At 41.9% G+C, this 25,043-nt stretch overlaps 1 protein-coding gene across 4 annotated transcripts in view; it reads left to right on the forward strand.

Moving 5' to 3' along the window:
• The window catches only part of gulp1b (GULP PTB domain containing engulfment adaptor 1b), a 376,077-nt gene that overhangs the window by 268,518 nt on the left and 82,516 nt on the right, over window positions 1-25,043 (forward strand). For all 4 annotated transcript variants that reach the window (XM_067987700.1, XM_067987702.1, XM_067987703.1 and 1 more), the window contains 3 exons: window positions 11,681-11,779; window positions 20,008-20,145; window positions 23,772-23,888. In XM_067987700.1, coding sequence (XP_067843801.1) covers window positions 11,681-11,779; window positions 20,008-20,145; window positions 23,772-23,888 — 354 coding nt within the window. The remainder of the gene's footprint in view (window positions 1-11,680; window positions 11,780-20,007; window positions 20,146-23,771; window positions 23,889-25,043) is intronic.

The raw sequence follows: 25,043 nt of genomic DNA on the forward strand, positions 1-25,043 counted from the left end.
AAAACTATCACCAAAGCATCCACAATCCCTACTGCCACTTCCCTCAAGACCCTAGGATGGAAGCCATCAGGTCCAGGGGATTTATCCGCCTTGAGTCCCATTATTTTACTGAGTACCATCTTTGGTCGGATCTGCGGGTAACCGTCTGTAGTGTTCCTGGTTGTCCAGTTGTCGGTGTGCTTCTTTGCAATAGTCCGTTCTGTTCTGTATGACGATGGCTCCTCCTTTGTCTGCTGGTTTGATGACGATGTTGCGGTTGGTCTTGAGAGCATCGATGGCATTGCGTTGTGCTCGGGTGACATTCTGGACTGTCTTGTGAGTGCGGCTGATGAATCTGGCATTGACGCATCTCCTGACAGCTTGAGCATACATGTCAAGCTTAGGGCAGCGACCCTCCGGAGGAGTCCAGTTTGACTCTTTCTTCTTCGGTTGCTGTACCGCGGATCCCTCTGTCTGCTGTTCTGGATCGTTGATTGTCTCATTGGGTTCGCTGCTGAAATCTTGGGATTTGTGGAAGAATTCCTGGAGCCTCATTCTCCTGATGAATTCCTCTGTGTCCGCCGCGAGACCGATGGAGTCCATTTTGGCGGTGGGGCAGAAATTGAGCCCTCGGCTGAGAAGTTCGATTTCGTCTGGTTGAAGGGTGTGGTCTGACAAATTGACGATAGACTTCCCTGTGGTTGCAACCGTGGTACCGGGGGAGTCTTGGTTGATGCTGGTGGTGATGCCGAGTTTCTCAAGCTTCCTGCTCTTGGTTTTCATGTAGGCAGCGTAGTTCCGTTGCCTCGTCTGTTTGGCGGTGTCTCGTAGCTGGTCTGCTGTGTCCTAAGTACAGGTTGAGAGTATGGACTCTATCTTGGTTTCGAGGTTGCGGCGTCTGCTGTAGAGTTGGTGTACGAGATGGTTGCGGAGTGTGCGAGAGGTAAGACGGCAGAGTCTCTCAGCGTAATCCGAGTTGTATGTCGACTTGAGTGGGTTCGTGATCTGTCGTCCTTTCGGGATCTTGTCTGCTTTCTTGCAGCTCTGTAAAAACTTGATGTCTGTGTCTATATGCGCTATCTTCTTGGATATCCTCTGATCTTTGTTCCTACATTACAACAGTGACTACACTTCTAAAGTACTTCAGTGGCTGTGAAGCACTTTGCGACGTCCTGAGATCGTGAAAGGCATTATATAAATGCAAGTCTTTCTTTTCTTTCTTTCATTGTTGGAATGGCCTTCCTGCATACATGACAAAATGACTGCAGATGTGAGATGCAGACCAATTATATATTTTCAGGACCATAAAATATACTGCACCCATCTCTCATTTGACATCTTGAGGTTAATTACTATGCAGATAATATGCCAGTGTGCTCCTGCTTATGTCAATAATAAAAGAATTTCAGACGATTTGTTTCAAATGACCACTATTTGAGAAACTTACCAGCAACAATATCTTTAGCTAGTGGGACACAGAAGGCTGTGGGACTTGTTTTGCGAGGCACAGTCCAAAAAAGTTTGAGTGCCTGCTTTACAGGTACTGATTTGCGATAACAATAATCATACCTAGCCCCTACTAGATTTAGAAAGTTACAAAATGAGTTGTTGGTTCTCATTAGACTTGGTTTATTACTGAAATTAGTGTGCTTAAAATGAGCTGGTCACATCAATAAATTTAAAAACATCTTCTCAGATTTTTATTAACCTCATTTAGCTCTGGGGTTCTTTCAAATAAAATCATGCTAGGAATTGCCAATCTGAGCGTATTAACTTAATCACAGTGAAGTGAAGTGAAGCAATCTACGTACATTATAATTGTTGTAAAAGATATATGAGTGCCTCAAAACTGCTCTGTGCTTTCTCTAAGTTGTAAAACCAGTCTCCTGAGACACTGCACAGAATCATCTCAGCCATGTGATGCAATTATCATACTGGGAAAAACAAGATCTTGATTGTTAGTTATTTACTCATTAGTTTAGTGGAAGTATAAAGCACAAATTATTATTAAAATAGCCAACTTTATTCTTTGCTATTAGATTCATAATGTAATCATAAACTTTTTATTTGTCTGTGTGAATTCTTGAATTTTTGAAATTCTTTGTGACTGATTTCTAAAAATATCTCCATCAATGTTACCATCTGAGGTACAGTTAGTAATGTGTTAATTTAAAAATTGTGAGTGTATTTAATTGTTGTATAATTTTTTTTTGGGTTGGGGGGTGTGGTGTCATGGCACACAAAAGTTTCACTAAAACCATGTGGAACACGCTCAATCATCCCCATCCTCAATGATGGCAGAGTCCAGCACGTGAGTGCAAAAGACAAGGCTGAAGCGTTTGCAACCATCTTCAGCCAGAAGTGCCGAGTGGATGATCCATCTCTGCCTCCTCCCGATATCCCCACCATCACAGGAGCCAGTCTTCAACCAATTCAATTCACTCCGTGTTATATCAAGAAACGGCTGAGTGCACTGGATACAGCAAAGGCTTTGGGCCCCGACAACATCCCGGCTGAAGTGCTGAAGACTTGTGCTCCAGAACTAGCTGCGCCTCTAGCCAAGCTGTTCCAGTACAACTACAACACTGGCATCTCCCCGACAATGTGGAAAATTGCTCAGGTATGTCCTGTCCACAAAAAGCAGGACGAATCCAATCCAGCCAATTACCGCCCCATCAGTCTACTCTCAATCATCAGCAAAGTGATGGAAGGTGTCGTCGACAGTGCTATCAAGCGGCACTTACTCACCAATAACCTGTTCACCGATGCTCAGTTTGTGTTCCGTCAGGACCACTCAGCTCCAGACCTCATTACAGCCTTAGTCCAAACATGGACAAAAGAGCTGAATTCCAGAGGTGAGGTGAGAGAGACTGCCCTTGACATCAAGGCAGCATTTGACCGAGTGTGGCACCAAGGAGCCCTAGTAAAATTGAAGTCAGTGGGAATCAGGGGAAAAACACTCCAGTGGCTGGAGTCAAACTTTGCACAAAGGAAGATGGTAGTGGTTGTTGGAGGCCAATCATCTCAGCCCCAGGACATTGCTGCAGGAGTTCCTCAAGGCAGTGTCCTAGGCCCAACCATCTGCAGCTGCTTCATCAATGACCTTCCCTCCATCATAAGGTCAGAAATGGGGATGTTCGCTGATGATTGCACAGTGTTCAGTTCCATTTGCAACCCCTCAGATCCCGCATGCAGCAAGACCTGGACAATATCCAGGCTTGGGCTGACAAATGTCAAGTAACATTCGCGCCAGACAAGTGCCATGCAATGACCATCTCCAACAAGAGAGAGTATAACCACCTCCCCTTGACATTCAACGGCATTACCATCACCGAATCCCCCGCCATCAACATCCTGGGGGTCACCATTGACCAGAAACTTAACTGGACCAGCCACATAAATACTATGGCTACAAGAGCAGGTCAGAGGCTGGGTGTTCTGCGGCGAGGGACTCACCACCTGACTCCCCAAAGCCTGTCCACCATTTACAAGGCACAATTCAGGATTGTGATGGAATACTCTCCACTTGCCTGGATGAGTGCAGCTCCGACAGCACTCAAGAATCTTGACACCATTCTGGACAAAGCAGCCCGCTTGATTGGCACCCCATCCACCACCCTAAACATTCACTCCCTTGACCACCGGCGCACAGTGGCTACAGTGTGTACCATCCACAGGATGCACTGCAGCAACTCGCCAAGGCTTCTTCGACAGCACCTCCCAAACCCGCGACCTCTACCACCTAGAAGGACAAGAGCAGCAGGTACATGGGAACAACACCACCTGCACGTTCCCTTCCAAGTCACACACCATCCTGACTTGGAAATATATCGCCGTTCCTTCATCGTCGCTGGGTCAAAATCCTGGAACACCCTTCTTAACAGTACTGTGGGAGAACCTTCACCACACGGACTGCAGCGGTTCAAGAAGGCGGCTCACCACCACCTTCTCAAGGGCAATTAGGGATGGGCAATAAATGCCGGCCTCGCCAGCGACGACCACATCCCATGAACGAATAAAAAATAAACGGACCAGCTAGTCTTTTCCTGTCTTTTTGTTTTTCTATGTTTGTATGAGTCACTTAGGTGAGACAACGGCTGGGAAGAGGGATGCAGTCAGTAGCAAAGGTATGGAATTTGTGATCGGGACCAAAGACGATGGCTTTGGTTTTCCCAATGAGGAAATTTTAGCTCATCCAGTCTGGATATCGGACAAGTAGCCTGACAACACAGGCAGCGAAGGGGTTGAGGAAGATGGTGGAGAGGTACAGTTGGGTGTCATCAGTTTACATGTGGAAGCTGACCCCATATCTGGGGGTGATGTTGCCAAGAGTCAGCATGTAGATGAGGAAGAAGAGAAGGCCAAGGGTAGATCCTTGGGGTCTCCAGAGGTAACATTGTGAGGGCTGGCAGAGAAGCTATTACTGGAGATACCCTGGCTATGATCAGATAGGTAATCGTAGAATCAAGTGAAAGCAGTTTCACCAAGCTGGACAACGAATGAGAAGAGGTTGGTGTGGCCAACTGTGTCCAAAGCTGGAGAGAGGATGAGGAGGGTTAATGCACCACGGTCACAGTCACAGAGAATATAATTTGTGACTATGGTTAGGGCAGTTTTCAGTGCTGTGGGAGGGGTGGAAGCCTGATTTTGGATATTTAGACGGGGAATTGTGGGAGAGATGGGCACAGATTTAGAAGCTTTGGAGAGGAAAGGGCGAATGGAGAACACTGGTTGAGGTTGGGTTTTTAAGGGAAAAGTGTGATGATGCTGGTTTTGAAAGGAAGAAAAACAATGCCTGATGAAAGGGAACAATTTATACGTAAACTGTATAGAAACTTCAGATGAGGAGCAGATGGGCAGTTAAATGTGAATATCTGAAAGTTGCTGACCAAGTTGTGCCGCTCCGCCATTAGCTTCACGAAAACGGCATTTCGCTATCTGCCATTGACAGGCATTGAATGTCATGAAGTTGCTGTAATTGCATGGTAGATACAAACTGAACCCGCCGCAGATATTTAGGGCTAGTAATTAGTAGCATAAGTACCCTTTTAAAGACATGATTGGCAATAATTAACAATCAACCTCACTGGCACTGAAAATTAACCATTACGAGTGTGGAATCTCATTCCTTCATTTTGAATTTTTCAAGGCGATTTTAAAAATGCCATATTTTAAATTTTAACATTTTTCTCCTTTCTGTTTCTTTTTTTCTCTCTCTCAATCCAATCTTTCTTTCCCTCTCTTTATTCCTCTTTCTGTACCTAATTTGACATTGAATTCACCCCTTTAATTCACCTTCCTTCTCAGTCCTTCCACTGTTTATTTCCCAATCCTTAAATCTCATTGGTTAAGGAGTTACCCTGTTGATTGGCCTGTTCCCTCGATGCGCTGTTATCTGCTTGCATTTTCAGCAACTTTGTGGGCAAAAACTTCTTGAGCTGAAGGGTGCAGGGGCAAGTCTAACTAATGGCAGACGTCGTTAGATGCCCTGCTACAGCAAAATCTGGCCCTATAAGATTTCTTGTGCTGAAATTCTCTGCCTTGCCTTTCCTGTACTTACCTATATAAAATTCTGCTGTCTCACTTCTTTTGTTAGCAACGGTTTGCCATTTTCCCCCTAAATACCACAATTTGTCCATTTCCATTGGGTCAGGGAGTGAACTCTGACAAATCTCTCCACTGCTTAATAGCAAAGAGACTGATGTTAAAGCAAGTCGGAAACTGGGAGATGATATGAAGCTTGCAGTTTATTGGTTTCAGTGCTACTTGCAGTTTTCCACCCTTTAGGAAGAGTGAAGTATTTGAGAATTTGTGAAGAATCACCTTGCAGGTTCTTATGGGCTATTAAAGTCTTAATAATTACCCAGCAGTATAAACTTGCACTGTTTTCTGCTGGTCATCAAAAAAATGACCAGTGTGCATTATCTCACCTGTTGAGCTAAACTTATTCAATGAAGGGCAACCAACGTGATAAAGTAGCATCAGCACCCACAAAAGGAATGCTCGGGAAGCGGCAGAGATACAGCAACATATCATAGATTTGAGGAGGGAGCAATCTGCTAACAGGCTGTACAAATGGCAGAAATGTCCAATACTGGACATTAATTTAACTGTAAACAGTAGAACTCCTATAAGGGTATGTTTATGTGCCATGACTTTATTGTTGCTGTGATATTGCAGAATAAATGCACACTCCGAGCCCAACCTGACTCTGGAGAGAAGCAGTAAAAGATTCCCTGGAGGAGGTACTCTCACACCAGTTGGGTTTAACACTGTAAGGAATGTAACTTGGGTGTGTTGTCAAACCAGCTTTAAAAAGTGCCCAGGAAGTCCTTTGCATCTCTCGAGCACTTGTTAAACTTACCTGTGGTTAATTTAAATGTATGGAAATTGTATAAATGCTGACATCCACGTTTGACTGGAACCCACACTGCAGTTGCTGGTCTCAAACCATTATGTTGTACAACCACCAATAGGACTTGTCAAAAGTGGTTGACTTACTGAATTAGTCAGCTCAGAGGGACTGCTGTGCCATTATTTCTACCCCTTGAGATGAGTACATGAATCCTTGATAATCAAAAGCAAAATACTGCGGATGCTGGAAATCTGAAAAATTTCAGATGAGTACATGAATCCTAGCTTGTTTTTAACTGTAAGTCAAACATTTACAATACATTGCTTTCACTGCTCTTCTCTCTTTGGGTGCGTTGGAAGAGGAAGACAAAGAGCAAAGAAGGGATACCAAGGAGATTGACTTGCAGCAGAAGTGGACTGTCCAGAAATTCCATTACCCAAGGACCTATAGCTACAGTCCAAGCTATCTGACAATGTCAGAGGAGGACTGCCTTCATAGGGTTAGGTTCAACAGGGGGGGTAGTTACTGGAGTTGTGTCAACTGCTGCAAATGACCTACAGACCACTTCCTCAACAGGGATGCATTTCCAATGAAAATCAAGTAATATCAGCCCCCAACTGTGGCTCAGTCATGGCAATCTTGTCTCTGAGTCAGATGGTTGTGAGATCAAGCCCCACTCCAGAGACTTGAGCACAAAATCTAGGCTGACACTCCAGTGCAGTACTGAGAGACAACTGAACTGTCTGAGGTACTGTCTTTCGGATGAGACGTTAAACTGAGGCCCCGTCTGCCATCTCAGGTGGACGTAAAAGATCTCATGGCACTATTTTGAAGAAGAGCAGGAAAGTTCTCCCTGGTATCCTGGCCAATATTTATCCCTCAACCAACATTACTGAAAACAGATTATCTGGTCATTATCACATTGCTGTTTGTGGGACCTTGTAGTGCGCAAATTGGCTGCCGCGTTTCCTACATTAAAATAGTGACTGCGCTTCAAAAGTACTTCATTGGCTATAATGCGCTTTGGAACGTCCTTAGTTTGTGAAAGGCGCTATATAAATGCAAGTCTTTCCTTTTTTCATTTACAGTTTGCTTTGGCCAGACTCAAATAACTCCAGTTAATGATGATGCTCATACAACATTCTTTTAAAAAGCAGCTTCCATGATATCTGATTCCCTTGGCTCTCCAGCTGTGTAAAGATGCAAGCTGGCCCCCAGGCCAGAGGGTTCCTGCTCCTCTCTGCCATCACTCTTCCTCACTCATGCTCAATGATTAATCCAGTGCTTCCTCATCGAGCTCGCTAGCTAAATTTCTTGGGATGGGTGTACCTGCACTGGTACTTGCAACAGTTGATGTGAGTGATGGTGTGTGCTATGAGGTACTTGTTTCTTCAGGGCCACTATGACTTCTGGCTGGGTCATGTGGGTTGCCTACAAAACAGGAAAGGAATATGAGCCCCGATTTTAACCCAGTCCACCTGGCACGAACAGAGTGGACAGGTAGTTAAATGGTTGGGGGGGTCGGGGTGGTTAACACCATGTTCTCAACATACACCCACCCTCTGACATTTTAACAGCATGGTAATATATGAAACTGGTAATGTCTGTAGAGGTGATATTGTGATCAGAAAAAATAGCTGTGTTACCCCATTAGTTGTTGTTTGTTCAAATGTAGAGTTGTGGATGCACCGAAAATTGTTTAAATAAAAAAAACTTTACAAATTCATTGTTATGCTTAATTTTCTTAATTTTGCTGCAGAAAATGGAAACTGAACAGTCTTGGCTGTTAGTTGACCAGCTAAATGGCTATTTACCCAGTTGAAAAGTACAAAATGATTATCATCAGCAGTGTGTCCTGAATTGTAAAGTTTCAGGTGTAGAGGATAGCAAAAGCATACTTAAGGAATTCACCGAGCAAAAAACAAACATCAGCAGCATTTCAAGTTGTTGCTGTTAAATTTGAATGGGGAGATTAATTAATCTAAAAACAGAAAACAACATCACTCTCAGGTGAGTGGAAAGAGGGAATGGAGAGAGTAATTTTTAAATCAAAGGAAGATGTATTTTATCTTATTCCTCCAGAGGTAACTTCAAAAGAAAATGAGTTGCTCTATTAAACCTCTGAATCAGCTAGTCCTGCCTCTGTTCAGATCCAAAGGACGACACGTGGATTAACCAACCAACTATGACATTGACTGCTTGGAAACATTGCAATTGTAGTGCAATGTGCTAACTGAGATACACAATTAAGTGTATCATAAATAGTTGTTTACAGTAAACCCAAAACTTGCATTGATAACCTGCGTCAGTTTAAAAAGGGGAGATGAGGAGGCTTTTATTTTTACTTTGTTATGGCCCTTCAATATTTGACTGTATATTTTAGTATGCTTTAATAAAATATCATCACAGCTGTTCTGTTTATTTTAAGCTGCATTTAGCTTTTGGCAGTGCATAAGAACATTTTAATAAAAGACTGATCAGGAGCTTTAGAGCCTGCCTCTGAGAAGTCAGAACAAATAGAACCTTATATTTATTGTAAGAAGGTAGATTATTTTTTAGAAAATGAATGTATAGTTTAGTGCCTCAATGCAGGCACTAAACTATACAAAAACATTGGCACAGAGCAGGCATAGATCATAAGATTGAGATTGGCTGGGAGGAATTCTTATGCTTATTATGTATTTAGCACAAAAAGGCCTTCAGGCCTATATATGCTTCCCTCATGTCTTAGCTGAATTCATCCCGATGTACTCAACCATCCTTTCCCTCACTTCCTGGGAGAGACGAAAACACAAAGACTTGCAGCCAATTCTGGACTTCCCTGGCAAAAATTCCTTTATAATCCCTCGATGGCAATCAAGCAACCTCCAGGAAGCCTCAGACCCACTAGTTATGATCCATAAATATTAACTCTTCCCTTCCATATGCTGTGGTCATTTAACTTTCCAGGAATCTATTTAATGTGTTCTTGAAGGACCATAAGGAATGAGTCTCCACTACCATCTCCACAGGTCGATCACCCTCTAGGAACTTCCAGACATCTGAACTGATCCCAACTTCCTCAGTTTGTCCAGGTGGCTGCTAGTTCTACCTGACCCTATCACCTGATACACAGTATCTACTTACATAATGCATTTAATAATCTTAAGTACCTAGATTATATCCCTTCTAAGTAGAAGAAAAAGGACCTCGAGGCCATTTGATCTTATCCTTCCAGAATCATCACTGATCAAGTTATTTTGGGATGGGATGATCAGCAAGAATGAAGATGTCCTGTTCCAAGTTAGTGTGTGTCCCTGCAAAAATGGAATGTCAAAAGCCATGACTCCCACAATCTCTCTCCTGTTTTGATACAGGAAAGCAATAAAAGCAAATGAAATTGAGGTGGAATCTTCATAATGAATCATTGGGTCAAGCTTTAGCAAATAATTAAGTATTAAAAAAATACATTGTATGTTTATCATCTCATTGTCGGACTAGCAATATTCTTTACTATTTCTAAACCATTTCTAGAATTCGAGCAATTTTAGAATGCGTTCTGTTCTTCTGTATAATATTTGTGCCAGAGTAAAAGGAAATTATTTTCCTGAAAGACGTGTGAAATTTCAATGCTGAGTTCATTAAGTGCTTTTACATATTTGATTTGGAATACATTTTGATTTAATCTTTTCTTGGTCACATCTAGTTTTAACAAAGTCATGAAAAATATTATGACTTCTGTAGGTGATGAAAGTACTTAAATAACAAAATTCTTAATGTTCTTATTAAGCCAAAGCTAAATACATATTTAAGATGAACTACAGTGATGACCATATTCTTTTTTAATTAAATTTTGCAGGGTTAATTACTCAATTATTTCTGAGGTACTTCTTCTTTCAGTGCACACTCTGCTCACTATTAAGGTTACTTTTTATTGAGCAACTTAGGAGGAAGGGCCAAGTTTCATTATGCAAGATACCATCAAAATTGAATGGAGCAGGAGTCTCATTTCATGGTCTTTCTCCACGAATTCCGTAAGGATTGCTCTTTTCTGCAGTTTATGGTAGAAAAGACTTGCTGCTGTGGAAACTACCCCATTTTTAATACATTTAAATTCATATTGCATTTAGGGCATGGAAGATGGCACACTTGGATCTTAGGAGGAACAAAATAACTATTATTTTGTCTTGGGAATTATGGATAAAGTATGGATACAGTTCCTTTATATAGTATTGTAATAATTTTGTCACTGAATTACTTGACAACTGGTGAGAGGTAGAGATTTGGTACCAAGGATTCCATTCTATAGCCTTTCTTTATTGACATCAGGAAAGTTGTCCTATTCTGCAGTGTGTAGTAGAACTCGATCTGCAGTAATGTCTTACAATGCTGCTTCTGGAGGCAAAGTGCTGGTGGTGGCAAAGGTAAATGATCACTTTTCCCTGCTATTTCTCCAACATTGATCTGCAGCCAAAATGCAAGATGTAGTTCAAGTGTTATCTTCAGTATAAAAGGGTCACATTTAGCACCACAGAAACCGGCTCATATGGAACAATTTCCATCGGAATGATGCTGCAATATCAATGGAGTAAAGTACTTGCTTCTGTGGAAGCCATCTGATCTATTGGGTAACCAGAACAGCAGGAAAATAATTGTTTTTACCATGATTCATAATTTTGCTTCTGACTACCATAACCAATGTAAAACAGCTTTGCTTGCCTGCACAAGTGGGTTGAGAAGCTCAGATGGGCAATTAATAGAAAACATGGCTACCTGCAGTAATACCAGTCCTGTTTATGTTGTGTCCAGAAGCAATCATGATAACTGCCTCTTTGAGAGGGCTTCAGACCTTATTCATTTTATTGCAATGGTATTGAAGGCAGAGCTGCTTTCAGTGGCAGTGCAGTAAAGTAAACATGCTATTAATGAGTCAACTTAAGGTGGTAGTGATCAAGGAAGCACAGCTTGATAATGATTAGCAGGGACTGATAATGAGAAATGATAGGACCAGAAAAAAAATAAACAAGTTGCTTTGAAGTCTCTTCAATCATCTAAGCTTTGTATAGTAGACAAAACCCACAAGATTGAGACATTCAAAGTCACAGTTGGAGATGTTATATTGGCTTTGGCACCAATTGAGCTTTTCAGGAATACAAATTCAATATTTGAGTATTCTTTCAAGGATTTGCTGAAGTATCGATTAACTTTAATACAGTATCTTTTCTCAAGATTATGATTTAAGGAACCTTCTTTCATTTTTTTGCATGCTGAAGTAAATTACTCTCTAACTTGCTGTTTGAGCAAAACAAAAACTGGGGAATATGTCAGAGGTACAATTTTAACAGCCATTTTCTATTTTTTTTTCAGTTTGCAAGGCACATAAAGAAATCCGAAGGTCAGAAGACTCCCAAAGTTGAATTGCAAATCTCCATCTATGGTGTCAAAATTTTAGATACCAAAACAAAAGTAAGTAATTCTGTGATTTTGGGTAGTTAATAATTATAAAAAAAACTTAGACAGGAGTACTATATTTCACAGTACATGACAAATTTTCATCACAATCTGAGCACCCTGCTTGTGAAAGGTCAGAACTAAAAGAAACTAATATTTATTGTAAGCATACAGTAATGCAAGATGTATTTATGCTTGATCCCAATTTTTAAGAGAAATACCTGTAGGGCAAACTTTAAGGAATTTGGTATGCCACCACTGAACACTAGGAGCACCACAGGTATTTTTATTTATCTCTCTCTCTATCTCTCCCCCATTAGCAAAGGGCAGGATTTGTGCATTGTGCAGCTATTGAGAGAGTGCCTGCTTTGACCAATACTTTCTCACAAACATGCTCTTTCAAACATTTTTTTGCTCAGCTGGGAATCTGATACACACAAAAAGCTATCATGTTTGAGTCTCCAATTCAAGCTATTGAGGAATCTACACCCACCTGTAGGGTTTCTGTCTAGTATGAAGTGCACACTCTTTCTCCTTAGGAACACACTGCACTTACCCTGGTTCGGATAGCTTAAGTGCAGATTGACAGAGTTGAGGCTTAGGAACCGTAAGTGTATTCAGGGGTACTGCTGGAGATTAACCAGCTAAAATTGCATAGCTTATCAGAGTAGCTTGTCTAGCTATAGGGCCATTCTAATTATCAGAGCTTTGGGCTACAGGATTATTTGAATGGGAAGAACCCCAGCCTCCTATGACAGTTCTGTCCCTCAGGTTCTATTGTGAGCCAGGCTAGTTGTTCAATCATCAACATGGAGTTTTGTGGACCAGCCTGGCTCAGGCATCAGTCTACCAAATCTGTCACAGAGGCTTGATTTGGTTCTGGACTTCAATTACCAGGTTGTCATTTTGGAAGTACCTCGACTCCAAGGGAACCCTACTTACCTCCAATAGGCCCCACCCCTCATAAAGGGAAACCATGCTGCTCACATGTCTTTGCTATGCTACAGTGAACAATGCATCCACTAAGACAACTTCTCCTTTAATGGCAATTTTCAGCACTTTAAGAGATGCTGCCTTGCCGATTTTATGCCAACTATGTGTGCTAAAGAATAACTCTTTGGGCAAGCTTTTCATGGGCCAGTTGCCTATTCAAATTAGGGGTTAGGACTCTCCTCACAAAATTCAAAATGGACTGCTCTGTGACCTAACATCACATTCAGGGGCCAGCAAAATCCAATTTTTGCCAGACTCTCAAAATTTGCAGCTTTGCAGTAGAACGGTCCAGGGACTGTCATGTTGTAGTAGTTGGATATTAGGGCCAAAACCGACTAATGCATTTTCACAATCTCTCCCTTGTATTTTCCTTTTACTTGCTGTCTGTCTGACTCTCACTCTATCCCTGCTTTATAGTCCCTCTCATCTCTTGCCATACTCCCCACTGCTTGTCAGTACCAACATTCCAGCTGTTTCTGCTTCAACTTTTTGGAGAAAAAAACCTTCACTGCTGCTTGTAAGTGTGCTGGTGGCATTGAAGCTCATCTGATGCCAGCAGCATGGAACTCGACACAAGTTGTGTTTACTCTATGCCAGCCAGCTGTATTTCACAGTTCATTACTTTTTGGTTAGCTGTTGCTATCCTGCAGCTGTTTTTACTACCACTGCATGCCATATAATGCTAATGGTGTTCTCAGCTTGCTACTGTTGATCCCACAGAATGAGAATTCCCAGGCTTAAAAGGCAAATTCTAAGGTCTCTTTTCCCTTTCCTTCCCATTTGTTGCTATTCTAACTAGGAGGGAAATCCTCTCATTTGGACAACCACAAATTCCCCTTCTTACATCACTGGCCACTCTCAGCATACAAACGTAAGACTCCCAGAGACCAAAATTCCAGGGTCCCTCTTCCACCAGCAGGTGAGCCATCGCTATAGTTACTAACCCCACTGGGTTGTCCGACGAAGTCCTGGAATGACAAATTAACCTCCAGGGCACTGATGTTGAGCAACCAGGAGGAAAATAGGAAAGTAGAGTTAACGGGCAGTGCCAGTGCTCCAATGACAGGAGTCGGAGCTTTGACTGGCGAATGTGGAGGCTAACGGGTACAAGGAGTTGACGGGTTTCCATTAGCAGGTTAGACTGCGTTGGAGCCTATGTGAGCAACATAAAATTCCCAAATAATTGCTGTTTATGATTTGGCTACTTCAGTAGCCATTTTTAGTAAGTACTTCTGATAACTTTTCTATTCCAATTAGTTCTTTTTTTCCCTTTGCCTTCCCTCCCCTCTGCTCTCCCCTGCCCCCAACTTTCACTGCATCATTTCCTAAGTCTATAACCTACCTGTGAGGGAACTAACAAGTGATTTGGGGAATTAAATGGTTGGAAACCACTGCTGGATGTTTTTTCCCTCCCTCCCTCTGAATAATTATCTCCCCCTATCATTTTTCATTGAAGTGGAGAGTGAAATGGTACTTATTTTCCCACCCTCCAGCTCCCAGCGCCTGTGTGGGTTGATGGACCCTTCCAAATTGTCCTAGAGTCTCCAGGAATGAAAGATTAATCTGCCAAGCACTCCTGCGAGCAACCCGGGAGAAAATAGTGTTTGTAGAGTTTGCGGTTCACACCCTGTGGCTTGCCTGTGAGTAAATGCATGAAGTAGGCGCAGTGTCGGCCTCTGTCTGACTGTCTCTCTCCGTGTTCAGTGGACAATAAGTACAACTGCAGTCCTCAGCTCCCATCCCCTCACCCCTTTCAACAATGGAGACGCCAACAGCAGCAGCTCAAACTCCCAGAGAGACTAAATAATTCTCAGAGATTTATACATAGAAGTTACAGTACGGAAATAGGCCATTCAAGCGTAATAAATTTTCTGTGCATTAACAGCATTAAGTGGCTCCTGAAAACTGCTATTTCCAACAATCCACCGTGCAACCACAACTTGACCTTCACAGTAGAGACCAAGGCAGCTTGTATCTTCTGAAGAGCACAATGATCGAAGCCTTCTCGTTTTCTTTCACTGTTGTTCTCTTGGGTTTTAAGAGCTGGTGCATGCAGGAGCAGAGTGCACTTCAATCAAGCCAGGTCGTCATCTAAAACGTAATTTTCCTGACAGCAAGATTGGCAGATTTTTTTTAAAAATTCTTTTCAGAGTCCAAGCAATAAGTACCCTGGAATTGTTTTTCCTATTGAGCTTTGAGGTGTACAACAGCATTGAATCAAATGTGATTTTTTTTGTTCTTTTCAAAATTGAGCAATACATCTTAGTTTTTTGCTGAGAAGTGGAGTGTTTTTTGTTGCATGATGTGTTTTTAAATTGTTTTAGTTTAATAAGAAGTTACATTCTAACAGAGATCTGGATGAGAGTAAAACTTGATAAAATCTGTTGATATTTTTACTTCAAATGAGCCTGGATTTTATCCCCGGTTTCCTTCAGTAAACTGAAATTATAAAGAAAAAAACCCCAAAATACTGGAAATCTCAAACAAAAGCAGAAAATGCTGAAAACACTCACTTCAACAGTTACATGACTGGACATGTAATCCAGAGAATATGGGGTCAATTTTCACTGCCTTTGTCTGGCGATAACAGCCTCAAAATGAGGCCGGTAGCCTTACCGCCCTGCCAACACTGGCGATCTGGCCGCTTCCATTGTGAAAGGGGCCTACCGCCGGGCATCCAAAGCATCCACCAGTTTCAAGTGTTAGGCCTCTTTTAATATGAAAATCGGGGTCCTATGACATAATTGGACTTCAATTGCCATTTTCAGTCAGACCTGATTAAAGCCTGCGTGTGCACACTCCGACCAATTCCATGGATGATGGAACCAAAGAGGCCCGCCAAAGGTAAGTGTCAGATTAATTTTGTGGGTCACCAAGGAACACTCCTGGTCCAACGGTACCCACAAAAATGATATTGGCTGCTGCCGGCCTGGAATCCCCACCCTCTGAAATCACGACACTCCCCCACAACTCCATTCCCCCCCCCCCCCCCCCCCCACCGCTGCAACTTACCTTGTTGGCAGTCCTGTGGTGCCAACCAGTCACAAATGACCTCAAGTGTACCGGTGGACACAGTGTGATCACTCTCCGGGGCCACCAGAGAGCTCACAAGGCTGCAGAAGAGCTGCAAGCATTCGGAATGACGCTCCCCATGGACCTAGCACACCCTGGATCTATGAATGGTGGTTTTGGCTAGGCCCAGGAGCAGACCCATGAGGAAGCCTTCCAACCTGCTCGATCCTGACATACCAAGTGACCCAAGATCAGGGGCATGGAACTGAAGTACAACCAAAACTTGAGGAACAGCCCCTTTGAATAGTGAAAGAGGGACTGCAACCTTCCACAATGTAAAGAAATGTGGAAAACGTTTTCCTCCTCACCGCAGAATGGACACGCGGCCTGGGTATCCATAAAGTGGCTTAGGAGGACGTTGTTACATTCCTCACCCCAGTTCAGAGTGGTGCAGCGAAGGATCCCTGAATAAAAGTCTTTACATTGGGGACGCTCGCCTCTACCAGCTGGCAATGTGTCCGGATAGAAGACAAGGGCAAGGAAGTGAGGAGTCTGCAGCAATAACCTATACAGGAAATCCCTCCGTGCAAATTGGAACGGTATGGTGAGAATTTCTGAGAGGAGACTCAAGCTGTGAGGAGACGGCTCCCAAGGGAGGATTGGGGGCCTCGTGTCAATGAGCAACTCCATTGGAATCATTGGAATGGGGGTGGGATCCGATGGAATCACTCCACGTGGTTGAGCCTTCTCAACACACGTAAACGAGTCAGGGCCAAGTGCGGGTTTTGGTGCCTGGAAGGCCACCATCCCCCACCATCAACATCCTGGAGTCACCATTGACCAGAAACTTAACTGGACCAGCCACATAAATACTGTGGCTACAAGAGCAGGTCAGAGGCTTGGGTATTCTGCGGCGAGTGACTCACCTCCTGACTCCCCAAAGCCTTTCCACCATTTATAAGGCACAGGTCAGGAGTATGATGGAATAGTCTCCACTTGCCTGGATGAGTGCAGCTCCAACAACACTCAAGAACCTCGACACCATCCAGGACAAAGCAGCCCACTTGATTGGCACCCCATCCAGCACCCTAAACACTCACTCCCTTCACCACCGGCGCATCGTGGCTGCAATGTATACCATCTACAGGATGCAGTGCAGCAACTCGCCAAGGCTTCTTCGACAGCACCTCCCAAACCCACGACCTCTACCACCCTTAAGGACAAGGGCAGCAGGCACATGGGAACAACACTGCCTGCACGTTCCCCTCCAAGTCACACACCATCCCGACTTGGAAATATATCGCCGTTCCTTCATCGTCGCTGGGACAAAATCCTGGAACTCCCTACCACAGTGCTACTTCGGAGAACCTTCACCACACGGACTGCAGCGGTTCAAGGGCAATTAGGGATGGGCAATAAATGCTGGCCTTGCCAGCGACGCCCACATCCCATGAACGCATAAAAAAAATGGCCGCAAGTTGGACATAACACCAGGACGTCCAGGCAGCTGAAACCTCTGGCAATATCTAGGCTGTTCTCCATCATCCAGTACCTCCCTGACTCTGGTCACCTTTGCTGTAAGTGTTCTTCTCTCTCCCAGCCATATATCGCCACCGCTGATCAGGTGCAGATGGGTTTTGAGGAGGAGCAACTCAGATAGAATGGCTGCCAGCTCAACCAGGGAAAGTTCTTATGGGAGGCAACCATGTTCCAGACTCTTAACAGGTCCCAGTGAAAGACTCTTGTAGAGGTGCATGTATTCATTGCAGCTTTATGAAAAAGAGGCGCCTATCATATTCCAGGCTGTACATCTGGTGGAAGAATTGACATCGGGAAAGCGAATGGAAGATGCACACACTGCCAGCCTACCAGTATTTCCTGGCCTCCCCTCCTTGGGGAGAAATCCCATTGGAATTGGTTTCTGCTGCATTTTTTGGCTCCACTTCAGCAGTAATGTTGGAGATGCGTCCATGGCCAGGAATAAATCTCGGGCCCCGGATATCCTTCTCAAACTAGAGAGTCTGCTGGCGAACAAATGTGAGGAAAAAATATATTTAAATAAATTATAGTGGGGAATGGGTAGTTTATTTTAGCATTCTGTCCCTAATGAGGTAGGCACTGTTGTGATATTAATTGATCACATAGGAAATTGCTCAGACATAGTCTGCAGAGCAGTTGTGGTGTTTAACTTTTCTTGACGCTGGAAAATCATTGCTTGGGTAGTTATTTTGCGGATGTGGTATAAAAAAAGTCCTGAGGTTAGTCATAGGTTTGTTGCTTTTAGGGAAGGTTGCAGATTTCCAGGTGTTTATAAAATACAGATCTAGGTACTTCCCTTACTGACAAAAATTGATCTGCAATTGACTTTGGCATGAAATGACTACATTTCTTTTCTTGTAATACTTTTCACACTTTGAAGAGTGATTAATAGTCCCAAACTTTTATATAGATAAATACAAGGAAGGAAACTTTTAAATGGAGCCAGGGAGTTGGAGATTATTTATATTTTTCTGTAAGAGGATATCTCATCCCCTTTTGACAAGTATAGTTCTTGGATTATTAACACCAAACAAACCAAACCAGAATCTTTTCTCCCCCCATCCCTCAAAACAAGTTTTATTTTTATGGAAATTGTGAAATAAGTGGCTGTCTACTGTAATTTTTTTAATGCTATTTAGTTTCATTCTTTCCATGTAATACTCTTCTATTTTCCTATGGTTTAATTTTCCTCCTTGTATTATCTTTTTATTTTTATTTTTTTTAATCTTCTGTACTGGCTGGCACTAAATGGAGTTAAGACACTCGTGCTTTGGTATAACTCATTGCAACATCAGTTGATAGGAAGGAATGCTTAGGTCAGTGTGTCTTTTACGAGGAAACCACATATGTAAACCATGCATAAAGTGACATGCCTCACATCTGTTTCCTAATCACAGTGTGTTTAGTTAGTCTTTAGCATTGTTTTCTTCACTCACAAGTGCAAATGTTACAAGCCTAGCCACTGTATAATGCAAGATTTTTAATATATTATATCACAGTCATTAATTACGTCCTGGATCAGTGTCACATTGTAGACACAGATGGACAATGTGCTATTACAGCTACCATTGCAAAACAAAATGATCCTAAATTGAAAATTAAAACAAGCCTCTGTGAATTTCACCGTGTATATTGGAAAAATATGCTCGAGTACTTTCAAGGCTGTAATCTCACATTGGGTTCCTGGTGGTGAGTATAAACTATGTTAGCAGGTCATTTGTAACTCTTGATGTCATTGGACACTTCACTGGGTAACTATCCATTGTTATCTTCTAGTGTTTGGAAACTAGGAAGATTAAGATTCAATTAATGGAAAGAATGTGACAAAATTACACCTATTTTATATCCAGGATAAATACCTTCTATGAGCATTTGGGGGTCACAGCTACCAAAAACAGTCAGCTACTCCTGAGGATTTTCCAATCTAGTTGAAACATTTCCTTGAACTTCTTCCCACCTCATCTGTCTGGTTCCCTTGTCTTATGCAGTGTATAAAGTTGTCAGTTGTGGGGATTTCTTGGGTATGATGGGGAGACGGCATGTCAAGAGACCAGGATATGAGATCTTGGTGGACAAAGGCCAAGGAGGGGGGGGGAGGGGAGATTTTTCTAGAGAACTTGGAAGAGCAGTCTCAGAAAATGAGAGATCAGAGGAAAGAAAGGCCTTGGATGTGTGGAGCAGGCAGAAGGGGAAGAAAAATTGCCAAACCTGTTTTTCTGATTCCAGATCATTTTCAAAATTGGGGAAAATCTTCCACAACATCTTAAAATCAAAGTAGTTGATGATTGTCCACACCTCCGCTAAGTAAAACATTGCCCCAGGAAGAGTAATATGCTACAACAAAAGATGAGTTACTGTTTGTAATCTTGTTATGGGTTTCTCCATGTCGTTGCTCCTGTAATCTGTATGTGAGAGATGGAGAATCTGTGTGACAGAGATAGGCAAAGAATTATGGAGCAAGATGGTGAAGTCTGGGTTGATCAGGGTCCATGCAGATCAAAGTGAGGCATGTTAATTAGAACAAATGAGGCATATTAATTAGAATAATGAGCCTAGTTTTAAATGCTTGCTCCATTTGGGATCTGTAAGGCACAACCAGTTAGTAAATGTTATACTGAATTCATCTTTTGTGGCTGGATTTTTTTTCATCATTTATAATTCAAAATGATTAAAAGATACGATTTTTGTTTACATTGCAGGAAATTCTGCATAATTGCCAATTGCATCGAATATCTTTCTGTGCCGATGACAAAACTGACAAGAAGATATTTACTTTTATTTGCAAGGATGCTGAGTCAAATAAACATATGTGTTATGTGTTTGACAGTGAAAAGTGTGTAAGTATACAACATGAAGAACTGATATGTTACAAGCCAAACTGCTGAGAAAGTTGCTACATTGGAATGTAATGCTGTGCATGAGTAATACAATTCATAAATGTGATTGATGATAACAGGACCTTGGCTATACAGTTTTCATATGTTTGTATTTTTTTGTGAAATGTGTGTGTTAAAATTAATGTTCAGACAGTAGAATTGATTTTAACTTTTAGTCGGCAGCTCGCTCGTTCCAAGGGCGAAGAGGCCGGAGCCGTTTTGAGGCCCCGACCTCCTTTTAATTGGACCAGCGAGCTGCGGGTACCAAACAGGCGTCCAAATGCAACTTGCCAGATTTAGGCCGGCCCAATATTTTTGGCTGCAGCTGCACTGTTTGACTTCATTAACTGCAGGAGTACCAGAAAAGTTGGGAATGCATTCCACATTCTTACCACTCTTTGGGTAAATAAGTTTCTCCTTAATTCCCTATTGGATTTATTAACGACTATTTTATATTTATGACCTCTAGTTTTGGACTCCCCTACAAGTGGTAACATTTTCTCTAAGTCTACCCTATCAAACCCTATCATTATCTTAAAGACCTCTATCAGGTCACCCCTCAGCCTTCTCTTTTCTAGAGAAAAGAGCCCCAGCATGTTCAGCCTTTCCTGATAAGGATATCCTCTCAATTCTGGTATCATCCCTGTGAATCTTTTTTGCACCTTCTCCGATGCCTCTACATCCTTTCTATAATATGGAGAGTAGAACTATGCACAATTCTCCAAGTGTGGTCTAACCAAGGTTCTGTACAAGTTTAACATAACTTCTTTGCTTTTCAATTCTAGCCCTCTAGAAATGAACCCTAGTGCTTGATTTGGCTTTTTTTATGGCCTTATAACCTGCATCACCACTTTTATTGATTTGTGTATCTGTACCCCCAGATTCCTTTGCTCCTCTACCCCATTTAAACTCTTATTATCCAAGCAGTATGTGGCCTCCTTATTCTTCCTACCAAAATGCACCACCTCACACTTAATCTATATTGAAATTCATTTGTCAATTACATGTCCATTCTGCAAGTTTATTAATGTTCTCTTGCATTTTGATGCATTCTTCCTTTGTGTTAACTATACCCCCAATTTGGTGTCATCCGCAAATTTTGAAATTGTACTTCCGATTCCCAAATCCAAATCATTAATGTAAATTGTGAACAACAATGGTCCCAGCACCGATTCCTGTGGTACACCACTTCCTACCTTTTGCCAGTCTGAGTAGCTACCCTTAACCCCTACTCTCGGTTTTCTGTTTTGTAGCCAACTTGCTATCATTCTGCTACCTGTCCCTTGACTCCACATGCTCTGACCTTAGCCATGAGTCTACAATGCGGTACCTTATCGAAGGCCTTTTGAAAATCCAGATATATTACATCTATTACATTACCCTTGTCTACTCTCTCTCTTACTTTTTCAAAGAATTCAATAAGGTTGGTCGAGTATGACTTTCCCTTCTGAAATCCATGCTGACTATTCTTTATTATGTTTTCATTCTCTAGATATTTTTCTGTTACAAATTTGAGTAAAGATTCCATTATCTTTCCTACCACCAACATTAAGCTAACTAGTCTATAGTTCCTTGGACTTGTTCTATCTCCCTTTTTAAATATAGGAATCACATTAGATGTCTGCCAGTCCTCTATCACTATTCCCTTTTCTCGTGAATTAATATATATATGTAATAGTGCCTCCGCTATCTGCTCCCTAACTTCTTTCAATATTCACGGATGCAATCCAACCAGACCAGGGGTCTTATCCTCCCTTAGTTTGATTAGTTTATTAATTATCTCCCCCCTTTTTATCTTAAATGTTTTAATTACTTTTTCAATCTCTTCTTCTAATGCCCTGCCCACCTTGTTAGTCTCCCTGGTAAATACGAAGGCAAAGTAACTATTCAGTATTTCTGCCATTTCGCTGTCGTTACCTATGAGTTTATCTTGTGCATCCCTTAGTGGCCCTATCCCTATTCTAATTTTTGTTTTGTTATTTATGTGTCTGTATAATACTTTACTATTTCTTTTTATATTCCTTGATAATTTAAACTCATAAGTCCTCTTTGCTTTCCTAATTGTGTTTTTGACTTCTTTCTTAAGCTTTCCTATTCCTGTTTGTCCTCCTCTCCTTTATTGTCTATGTATTTAGAATATGCCTTTTTCTTTAGTTTCAATTTTACCCTTATCTCTTTATTCATCCATGGGTTGCTCCTTATGGTCTACAAAGATAATTTGAGCTAGATATTCTGATCAGGCATTAGGTGCGTTATTAACTGACTATTAGTGCCGTGAACTTACATGGTTTTGCCTCATTTGGGGCCAAAAATGCTACTTTTACAATGGTTTGTAATATTCTGGATGTATATTTCAGCCTTTGCAAAATCTGTTTGGGTATCAAAATGGCTGGCAAAATCCAATGGCTGACACAGTAAACTAATACTTTGGTCAACAGGTAGAGAAGCATAACACTCAAACCACCTGTTTGATGGCTGTGATGTTGAGGTGGTACCAGGAGGGTGGCTCTGTTTAGCTTTCCACGACAACCTCCATGTAGTGCAAGTATTGCAGAATGCCTGGAAGGAGGTTGAAACAGAGAATCTGAGGATAAGGCTGATAGTTACTCTCATTAACGGTGCCAATCCCACGTTGCCCTTTTGCTGCAGGTGTCCTTGTAAGCAGACGACGTAGTTACGTTACTGCCTCATTTGACAAATCCAAGTAGGTGTGCCTTTGTCTGTAAATGTAGGTGTGAGGTGGGCATGGGCATCTTCTGGTGCAGCCTGGCCGAGCTGGCACCCCTTTGCTGTTTTGCTTCAGCTAAAAAAACTAAATAAGAGGGGATTCCCATGGGGTAACCCATATGCCAGTATTGTGGACGTTCCAAAAAAGTAGGAGTGCATTGACACAATGCCTTCTGGAGCTGTCTGGGGAAAAAAGAAGCAAAAACTCAATCACAAACTTTTAAAAACAGCATTGTAATCAATGTGTGCTTGCAATTATATTGTACATAATGCTTTCTATTGTTTTGATATTTGAACTTTTATCGAACTAGGAAACACTGCACAAAACTTTTTAAAAGGTATATGTTTCGACCTATCAAATCAGTGCTAAACAACAAGATCTAATGTTTTCTTTCAATGATAATTATCGATGTGATAAGAAAAACAAAGTTTCATTGAGATCTGACCAAATGATTGCCTTAAAAGGAAAACAAATCAATTTAAGCCAAATATCATGAGTTACAATACCATGTTATTCCCAATTATGTGGTTATAGGAAGTATAACAAATATGATATTTGCATTTGTGCAAGTTGAATTTCCAAGCTTGCAGACTCTGGTATGTAGTCAGCGCATATTAATACAGTGATCGTACATTCTGTTTTATTCAAACAATCATGTGATAGTTCCAATTCAGATAAATATGCTTGTTCATGAACCTTGTGTCAAAGAAAGAAGAAAGAAAGAACTTGCATTTATTTGGGATGACCTCAGGATATCCCAAAGTGCTTTACAGCCAAGGAAGTACTTTTGAAGTGTAGACACTGTTGCAATGTGCCAAAATTTTAGACACTGGTTGAGAATGTTTTAAATCTGTTTTAGGCTGAAGAAATAACCTTAACTATTGGCCAAGCTTTTGACTTGGCCTACAAGAAATTTCTGGAATCAGGAGGAAAAGACGTTGAGACAAGAAAACAGATTACCAATTTACAGAAACGAGTGAGTTTTAAATAATTATGCTAACAAATTTAATACATTGGAAAAATACCACTTTAAATTGATAAATCCATAGAAATATTCATTATGAACTGTGGACAGCTTATTGTTCTCAGAGCTTTTGGACATATATGCATATAACAAAATTACTAAGTTGTGTATGTCTACATAGGATGTAAATAATATTATGGTGCTATCTATCCAACCTTGTACACTAACATATCTCAATTATTTGAAAAGTATAACCAAACTTCAGAGATTGATGTCTGTGAAACAACTTCTGTGACTAATGTAGAAAACTCTTATTAATACACTTGCGATCCTACCTTTACCTTGTGCATTGGGGTATGTGATAATTGTCAGCACCTGTAGTAAATATGACAATAACTTTTCACCCATTTCATGAATTGCTATCCCTAATTCAAATTTAAAAGTTGAGGTTATGATTATATTTTCCTACCCTTCAGATGCAAATCAAAGCCAAAGTGTACGTACCTGCGGTCCACATGCAACAGCGTTTGCATGTGGATAAGGCTTTTTCACTATTTTGTGGCGGTACGGTGGGGAAGAGAGCAGCAACATTTTAACCTTGGACAAGCAATTTTGGCGAAACACTTCCAAAAATGGGATGAGAAAATGCTTGAACAAAAAAACAAAATGCTGGAAATACACAGTGACTCGACCAGCACCTGAAAGGGAAAAGACAAATTAACAATTCAAGCTTGATTTTCGCACCTGCGATCGGGTGCGTTGGTGGCGGGGGGGCTGCGAAAATCGAGGATTCCCGTGGCGGGTCGGGAGCCCGGCTCCAACCCACCCACTTCCGGGTTTCCCACTGACACGCTCACATGCGCGTGCAGCCCCCGCATGTGGGACTCCCGCCGGCAATTAAAGCCGGCGGGGTGCCACTTAAAGTAATTGAACAGGTACTTCAGGTTGTTTACAGACCTGATTGACCTGTTATTTTAGCAGGGATGGGATTTTGCAACTGACTGGGACTGTTTCCCGTACTGGGGGAAACACTCCCAGTTCAAATGGACATGTTGCAGCCATCAGCCTGTAGCAGCTGGGGGGGGTGGTGGGGGGAGACCCTCACTCATTGCAGGAGGCCACTCTGTCACTTTGGACAAAGTTTGGCCTCCACCACCCTCCTCCACC

Source organism: Heptranchias perlo, chromosome 7, assembly GCF_035084215.1.
Source record: "Heptranchias perlo isolate sHepPer1 chromosome 7, sHepPer1.hap1, whole genome shotgun sequence".
NCBI lineage: Eukaryota > Metazoa > Chordata > Chondrichthyes > Hexanchiformes > Hexanchidae > Heptranchias > Heptranchias perlo.